The following is a 9,651-nucleotide window of genomic DNA, read 5'->3' on the forward strand; positions in this document are numbered from 1 at the left end:
TTGAGCAGATGACATGTTTCCAAAGTGGTGTAATTGTCTCTCATCAAGATTGGGATTCCAACCATGTGAAGTTACCACATCTGAATGCAAGTATGAGCAGCCAGAATGCTTTTTAAACAAATCTCTCTCTCTAAAAATCATCATCATTTCTATATAAATGATTCATTCATATTTAGTAATGATTATTCCCCGTAGCCACCGCCTGAATCCCCCAACAAGATCTGTGCACCTTCCTCTCACTGGGACGTCACTCGATGTGCGTTGCACAAGCTCACCAAAGGAAATAACTCTATTGGGGATGTTCAGGTACTGTAACAATGCCAATTATTTTTATACAAGCTCAGGTGTTTATTACATTGTGACTAGTTTTCTGTCTTTTCTGTATTTATAGACTGCAATAATGGCATATAATTCCACCAACAAGGACAAAGGGACATTTGATGCACTTTATTATTACGGTCAGGTTAGTGAATCGCTCTCTATATCAGAGGACAGGTAAATGTTAAAGTGGAAATACGTATTGATGACAGATTTGTGTAACTGCTCTTCAGCACTTACACGCAAAGGACAATAATCTCCATTTGCTGATCCCAAAGACGGCCAAACTAGCTCTTGATTTACCTGATCTCATTCAACAGGTATGTTACAGGTTCCTACATTGTGTTAATTCATTAATTTGTTAAAAGTAATTTAACTCAAATCTGGTCCACACTAATTTTGGCCGTGCTGTTTTTTTGTCGCAGGGAAAAAGTTTCTTTAAAAATGTTTTTATGATGTGCAACCTAAATCTCATTATTTAACATTATTTTCACATTAATATTTTATGGAAATGACCTCTGCCATCTAAATAATAAGCACAAATTCCATCATTTCTGTGGCAAAACATTGGTGACAGTTTTTTCAGTAGCGTTTAAATTTGAGGTGTGAACAAATTTATCAGAATTAATGCAAATGTTCAGTAAACACTGTAATGTCTATGTTACATTTATGCATTGGCAGATGCTTTTATCCAAAGTGACTTACATTGCATGCACATTTTATTTTCCCTGGGACTGACTTAACGCCAATGACTTGTATATGGTACAGTCATTTTAGACACTTTCAAAACTGTTGCAACAGATATGGAAATACAGTTTTTAAATACATGAATTATGCTTCCATCTTTGTTGCAACAGTTTTATTAGTGCCTTATTTTATTCTAAAGAAGCGGGTGTCCCAACACTTTTGTCCATATAGTGTCTGTACAAGTCATTGGTGTTTGGTGATGAGTTTTCGGCTCAAGGTCTGCATATAAAGTCGCACCAGAGGTGTTCAGCTGAGATCAGGACTTTGCTTTCTGCAGACCAGTCAAGTTCTTCCACACTGACTCAATCAATCATGTCTTTTTGAACCGTGTCTTATACACAGAGACACTGTCATGTTAGACAAGAAAAGGGTCCTGTCCAAACTGTTGCTATAAAATTAGAAGCACACAATTCCCTAGAATATCATTATATGCTTAAACATTAAGATTTGCACTCATAGAAATTACTAAAGTAGTCAAACCTGTTCATTAGAAGGGGGTGACCCAATACTTTTGGCAATATAGTGTATCACTAATCTTGAATATGAGAAATCCTTGCTTTAGCAAACACCGCCCACAGCTGAAGCATATTGGAGTGTGGCGCCACCTGGTGTTTAAAGAGACGAACGACAACAGTCATGTGACGAAAGGTGAGAGATTAATAAAAGCGGGTTTGACCAGGAAACAGTATGAGAGAATTTATTAAATGTAGGTGTTTCTGTATCCCGTTATCACCGCTCATATCCTGCAGTTCTCAGGATCTGCCACAGCTCAAGGTTTCATCCTCACTTTCGTTTCGGTCACACAAGCTTTTACAGACAGCACGGACTATTACAGCCTTCAAGTGAGTAAATATCATTTACCAGCTACTGCATGTTTTGCTTTACACACCATTTGTAAAACTTGTTACAAGTTACATGTGGTTCGTATAAAAACATCGCATTTGATTGTAAACACAGTTCATAAAATCTAAAGAGCTCCAAACACTACAGAACAAATATGAAACCACTACATATTGTGTATAATTATTAAATTATAATAAAATAGAGGAGATGGGCCATTTTATCATTTTCCTCTTTCAACAATGTACTTGTAACTGAGTACACAGAGTTTATATTTACTACATACAAATGTTTTTACCACTTACTACCTTTATAAATACGTGTTTCCTGTCTTTTTCGTACTCCAGTGAGTTCTTGGTTACCCAGAAAGTTTGAATAAGAAAGTGTTCTCACTGTAAACGCCTTCAGGCAGTAAGTTAGCTTGTTTAGGCACCAGGCAAACCATGCAATGGGGTCATAAACACGCCTTTGCCTTCAAGTAGATCCAAAACAGGTCAAAAATAGAAAAATGAAGATCCGCACATATCAAGATATATAGGCCAAAAAGGTGATTTGTCTTGTTTTGGATATTCTAGAGCTGCAACTAACGATTATTTTGATAATCGGTTAGATGGCCGATTATTTTTCCGATTAATCGGATAAAAAAAGCCTCTTTTATTGACAAAAAACACACTATTCCTCATTCTGCCCAATGTTCTTCAGACAAACGTGCCAAATGAATGCCATGAAAACATACAGTGCTTAATTCGTTAGACCACCTGTCATAATAAAGAGAAAACACAAATATTTTCGGAATCTGAATTTTTTATTTTTTTTTATTGTCATTTATTGGGCAAATAACAAACTGAAACCTCTAAATAGTATTTATACACAGATCAAAAATGGCCTCCTATGCCTTTCATAACATTTATGTACCTTTTATCCTGTAAATGGGTATCTGAAGAAAAAGCACTAAAGCGCTTAACTATTTTTTCTGCCTTTCTTTCATAGATAACAGCAATAATTATATTATAGTATTAGAAATAGCCTGCTACTGTTACTGAAGAGCTTTTGGAAGACTAACCAATAGAGAAAGCTAAAAAATATATTTTTTGTAATCACCAATGCTGTTAGTTTAGAGCAGCAGTGGCACAAACCTTTCATTGTTTGTTAAAAATCTTACATAAATTAGTTTTAATAAATTTGTTAAGCACTGTAGGCTATATAGTGAACATAGTTTAATTAACTCTCTACATTAAAAAATTAAAAGAATACTACAGCTTAGACTAAGCCACGATTAGGTCATTGTTCAATTAGGAAATTTCAGTCATTTTTATTAACATGCCTTAGAAAAAAACATTACTGGTGTGCATCTCAAGACAAAACAAAGGCACTGATATGTTGTAAGACCAGTCAGTGCAAGTTTCTTTCAGTTGAAACAGCTGAGATTTACACTTTAGTCTGGGACTAGGCTTAAGCCTTGTCTGTGAAACTGGTGGTACAGATAATAAAGACGAATAAAACAAACTCAGTGTTAACCAACAGGTAAGAGTAATGTTCTGCAGGAACACATGTTCACTTTTTGATCAGTCATGTGCTGTAATTTCTGTATCCTGTAAAAAGTGGCTATGAAGCGTCTGACATTTATATTCAGACACGCTGTTATTACAGTTCCTATACTCTCATGAAATACACACACTACATGTTGTCTAAATTTAACGTTCAACAATGGATATTTCAGCACAACGAATGTTTTTTGCACTGAATATTAATTGTCTCTCTCTCTCCTGTGTTCTGTCTGTCCGCTGTAAAGATTTCAACTTAACACAGACTGTCAGGACAGACTTTTATGCAAAAATGGAAATGCTCGTGTGAATTTGTGACATTTATAGATAAGGATATGACCGTAAACTGAACGTTTTTGCAAAGCGCCTGAGAGGGCAAGCCATTAGCTTATAATAAAGAATTCTCATGTTTTGGGCAGCTTGGGTCATGTGCTTCTCCTGCAGCATCTCATTCTGTTTCCTGCACTATTGCACTATTTTTTTAGATGCATTTTGTCCATAGAAATGCGTTATTGAGTGCTGTAACTTAATGCGACCAGTTGAAGTTGGATGTGCACTGTGGGCCCGATTAATCGATAATGAGAATCGTTTAGATGATTTTCATTATCCATAATAATCGATTAGTTGTTGCAGCCCTAGGATATTCCAATGCTTTGCTTTATTTTGGCCTTAGACGTCACAGCAAGACAGCAGACAAATGAAGAGATGCTTCATTCAGACAGATAACAGAGGAAACACTGGTGATCAGTCAAGAGGAGAACACAAAAACCAGCACTCATCCACTGATTCTGCAGGCAAAGGGGCCACAAGCCCACCCACATCTACTGAGACTACAGGCAATGAGAATAAAAAAACATCTTCTATTCAGAATGGAAGGAATGAGGCGCCAGAAAAAATGCACCTATCTAGTGAGAACCCAGTGAAAATGGGCAAAAAAGCCAAACCTGACGAGGCCCAAAACCCCAAGCCAACCCACAGTGCATCTGGAGAAAGCAGCTCAAACCGGCCCTCTCGAGGTGCACACATGTACACTTCAGATGTTTCCTCAGATCCTTCCAGCTCAGGAACAAGACCAAAGCCTGGGATACAGCTGGGTTCCACATATCCCATTCAGAACCTCAAAACAATGCAAAACTACTCCACAGAGTTTGACAAGAAACTGAACGGACATATAATAATGATAGATGTAAGAATCAAACTTCATTCTCAGTTCTTATATTATAATCATACTTTATAAAGTGTGTTATGAATATGGATTTGGTCATAATTCATGTTACTGGCTTGTTTGAGCAGATGACATGTTTCGAAAGAGGTGTGATGGTCCCTTTTCAAAGGAGTCATGTTTGGGATTCCAACCATGTGAAGTTACCACATCTCTATGTAAGTATGAGCATCCAGAATGCTATTGAACAAATCTCTCTCTCTAAAGATCATTATATTCAGTATAATGATTATTCCCCATAGCGCGGCCTCCGTCCCACCACAAGTCCCATGCACCACCCACTCGCTGGGAAGCCACCTGTCATGCTCTGCGCAAGCTCACCAAAGGCAGTAACTCTATTGGGGATGTTGAGGTACTGTAACTATGACGATTGATTTTATACAAGCTCAGGCATATCATAATGTGACCAGTTTTCTGTCTTTTATAGAGCGCAATAATGTCTTACAATTCCAACAACAAGGACAAATGGGCATTTGATGCACTTTATCGTTATGGTCAGGTTAGTGAATCAAACTCCATATCAGTGAACAGGTAAATATTAATGTGAAAAAACACAGATTGATTTGTGCCGTTGCTCTACAGCGCTTACACGCTATGGACAATAATCTCCATTCGCTGATCCCAAAGATGGCCGAACTAGCTCTTGAGTTACCCGATCTCATTAAACAGGTATGTTACATACATTGTGGTAAGACATTGTGTTAATTAAGTTAGTGAATTGCTTTTTTATAGGAAAACAAATCATCAAACTTTTTAGTTATAAGTTTAGTTAAATGTTTCTGTAATATTCAATATATATCACATAAAATGTAATGTAGCACAAATTCCCCCTTTGCCCTAGTTTCTGACTGTTTGGGCTTTTTAGGTGTAAATGTCACAATAATGCAAAGGTCCAGTAAACATTGTAAATATACATGTACAATATGCATCTGGCAGATGCTTTTATCCTAATTGACTTGCATTGCATTCTCATTTTATCAGTTGCTGCTTACATTGAGTCTTAAGAGTCTGTCTTGGCTTTTACGCACAATCTCATCGGGTTCATATTGTACAATCTGACAAGCAACAACCATACAAAAAAAAAAAAGATGTACTTATACTGTTTGTACTCTCTGTCTCCAGCCCATCCCTCTCCTGCGACAGCAACAGAACCAGGCCATAACAATGTCTCAGCAGCAGATTTCCAGTCTGTTAGCAAACGCCTTCTTCTGCACCTTCCCTCACAGGAACGACACTAAACCTGGTTCAGAATACGCCAACTTCCCCACCATTAACTTCAGCAGGTGCTGCTCTGGTCACATTACACTGAATGTTTCATTCTGACCTGAAAATACTGGTGTTGTATCATTTTATAATATACATATATTTTTTAGCTGTAGCCTATTCGCTAATGAGAAAGACAGAGATAGATTAAACCAGAAAGCAGAGAAAGTGAGGGCCATATTCCATTACTTCAACACAGTGACAAAAGAAAGTCATGATCAAGATGCAGGTACTGAGAACACGCTTAACACAAATACTCTACACTACCGTTCAAAAATTTGGGGGACGTAAGATTTTTAAATGTTTTTGAAAGAAGTCTCTTATGCTCATCTAAAACGGCATTTATTTTTGTTTAAAAATTGAGTGTAAACCGTAATATTGTGAAATATTATTACAATTTAAATAAATGATTTTTCAGCATTACTCCAGTCTTCCGTGTCACACGATCCTTCAGAATCATTGCAATATGCTGATTTGCAGCTCAAGAAGCAGCTCTTATAATTGTCAATGTTGAAAAGAGTTGAGCTGCTTAATATGTTTGTAGAAACTGGGATACTTTTTTCTCAGGTTTATTTGATAAATATAAAGTTAAAAAAACAGCATTTATTTGAAATGGATTATTATTAGTTTACTGCCACTTCTGATCAATTTAATGCATCCTTGCAACTTTTGAACAGGAGTGTATATGTAAGTGACGCATGCAAATATTTCAAGGGATGAGCAAGGAATTTATTTTCATTTGAGCATAACAAAATTTAATGTCCTTTAACAGCAAAACCAGATGGATTGGTTAGTTTCGAAAGGATTAGCATCCCACCATCACACCTCCCTGATTGGAATAAGTAAGTTGCACTAGTAATACAGTAAATTGACTAAAGTGATTTAACATGCCTCTTACTGATCGTGTTGGACTTTAGACAGAAGATGCCCCTGAGGAACCTTCACATCTCTTCAGAAGGATCCATTGAGCGTGAGGGTACAGGCATGCTGCAGGTCAGTTTCATCTAAACATCAGTTTTGTACCTGTTCTTCAGATGAGTTTCATCTACATCATGTTGTTCTGGACAGGTGCACTTTGCCAGTAAATATATTGGTGGAGGAGTGCTGAAGTCAGGACTGGTTCAGGAGGAGATCCTCTTCCTCATGAGTCCAGAGCTCATCGTGGCCACTCTTCACGGAGAAACTGGCTGATAACGAGTGCCTTAAGATCACAGGTACTGCTGGGGCGTTTAGCACAGAAAAAAAATTGAAAACTAAACCAGCTTTCAGTCAGTTACAGATAATTCATGTAAAAATGTACACCTTTAATGCAATGCAATGCAGTGATTTTGGATAAAAGCATCTGCCAAATAAATAAATGTAAAAAAAAATGTTGTCACTCTGTCCAGTGATCACTTAAAACATAGATATACAGCTTCAGTATATTTCAGGCCTGAACTGAAACAGATGCACGTAGTATAAAATGGTTATGCACATATAAACTTGTTTAACAACACGAGAGTGCTATGATAAGTAAAAAACACTTCTATGTGAGCTATTCATGATCTTCACCATCTCATATTGATGGTGTTGAGGGTTACATGGCATTTTCTTCATCTTCAGTCGATCTGTAATGTGTTATCAGGTCCTCAGATGTACAGCGTGTACTCTGGCTATAGCAGAAGCTTTTCTTGGAAGGGTCCATTCGATGACTGCACAAAGCGGCAAGTACTTATGACAAATACACAGCATTCAATAGTGTTGAATAAAAAAAAAATTATTAATGTATTTGTATCAGCCAAGGACAAAAACCAAAAACCAAACAATTTGTTTTGTTTCAAGTCATTAAATTGTGGAATGGCCTTAAACAATTTCACGATTTCAGTCTATAATGTTGCTTTAATGGATATCATATAGATGACTCTGAATTCCAAAATGTTAAGTTTTACAGCATTTTGTATCTCACAGGTCCCCATAGAAGTGAAAATGACTGTTAAAAAAAAATACACTACTTGTTTTTATGAGTACTGATCCACCTATTTTTCACACTCTGGATTCATTAAAATAAATATGACTTGCCCAAATTATGTTCCGAATGAAGCTGTCTTTCTTTGCATTCTCTAAAAGCATCCTCTAAATGGGTGTAAATTTGTGTCATTGATTCATAGGGATACGTGGAAGAGACGTTATCGGCAGATCGTTGCCATTGATGCTCTGGAGTTCAAGAACCCGAAGGACCAGTACACCAAGGAGAACATAACACGAGAACTCAACAAGGTTGTAGTTCTGAAACATTACAATATTGACATTTGCTGTCACAAGAATTTGATATTGTGAGGCTATTCAGACTTGTACTGTGTGACTCTCAAAGGCATATGTGGGATTCTACGGAAACCCGGAAACAGCCATCGCAACGGGCAACTGGGGCTGCGGTGCCTTCAAGGGGGATCATACACTCAAAGGTAAATGAAGGCAAAACACACACACACACACACACACACAAGTTTCTACTGGAGAAATTGCAAACACTACAGATGGATTACGATAATCATTTAAATGCACAGAACAGAATGTGTTTGTCTTCAAAAGCTCTCATTCAGTTGATGGCTGCTGCAGTGGCTGAACGAGACCTGGCTTACTTCACCTTTCGCAATAAAGAACTTGCAAACGAAATACAGGAAATACACGAGAAACTGACCAAAAACAACGTGACTGTGGGTAAGTGCATTCACTGCTATCAAAACTTGGGATGCACAGAATGTTCATCAACTGAAATAGTTCGGCCAAAAATAGCAAAAAAAACTCTTTCGGGATTTCGAATAAGCGAAAAGACCGAATAATATGTACCGAACAATGACGTGAAGTGATCAAATAGAGGCGTGCACTAATGCAGCGAACGTGTCTGCAGTGTGGAAGTATTTAAAACTGGCCGAGAAAGACGCAAAAATAATTACAAGCACCGACAGCGAGAGACTGCTTAGCGCTGCATCTCATGTCTCCCATGTGAGGAGGAAGGGTGGTTTTTACTGTGTTTTTTGATCAAATAATCACCTTGGTGAAAGACTTGTTTTAAAATCATAACAAATCGTACTGACCTTAAACTGTGAAATGGTAGTGTATGCATCAGTATTATGTAGTTAGAATTTATGTATTTAAATTTAACAGCCAAATTGATGAACTAAGGGCTCCACGTGTTGCTCTACAAACGTTAAGTAATACAATACTATTTTTAAACTAGGTCCTTTTCAGGTTCTGGTTTTGAGTAACCTGACTTCTTTTCTCAACAGATAAACTGTACAAATGGCTGAAGGAGTTCTGTGGACACTACGCTCGTGAACATCATTCGGCAGCAGATCTTTATGGATTCATCAAAGAGAAGATGAATCCATAAATCCATCCATAATCCGGCTATATGGCTAGCTTACTGTAAATCTGTCTGGCTACTGTAAGGTCCATACAAGCCCACTTCAAAAAACAGTAGTCAAAAACAGTTCAGTGGTATTAAACATGTAAAGCTGCTTTGAATGCATCAGATTTCTGAAGGATCAGAGTATTGAAGTAACAATACTAAAAAAAACTGCTGTATGTAATATATTTGTTTGTGGACCACAGGTGTCATATAAACTTAATTGTTTACCTTAATTTAAGTACTTTATATGTAATCAAAGGCCTTAGTATCATTTGATAAAGTGCACATGATCACATATCATTGGATAAAGTGTAATCTGTGTTCATGTT

General features: G+C 37.1%; 1 protein-coding gene across 1 annotated transcript; it reads left to right on the forward strand.

The window, feature by feature from the left end:
* Window positions 1-1,684: 1,684 nt before the first annotated feature.
* pargl (poly (ADP-ribose) glycohydrolase, like) lies at window positions 1,685-9,650 on the forward strand. Its single transcript, XM_079407371.1, is given in 15 exon segments — window positions 1,685-1,907; window positions 4,123-4,635; window positions 4,743-4,829; window positions 4,914-5,023; window positions 5,099-5,170; window positions 5,254-5,340; window positions 5,794-5,954; window positions 6,852-6,927; window positions 7,003-7,100; window positions 7,102-7,148; window positions 7,559-7,637; window positions 8,082-8,190; window positions 8,285-8,375; window positions 8,503-8,631; window positions 9,201-9,650. Coding segments are annotated over 13 exon segments (1,245 nt in total). The 5' UTR covers window positions 1,685-1,907; window positions 4,123-4,635; window positions 4,743-4,747; the 3' UTR covers window positions 9,305-9,650.
* The last annotated feature ends 1 nt before the right edge of the window (window position 9,651 follows it).

The sequence above is a fragment of the Barbus barbus genome, assembly GCF_936440315.1.
Source record: "Barbus barbus genome assembly, chromosome: 45".
NCBI lineage: Eukaryota > Metazoa > Chordata > Actinopteri > Cypriniformes > Cyprinidae > Barbus > Barbus barbus.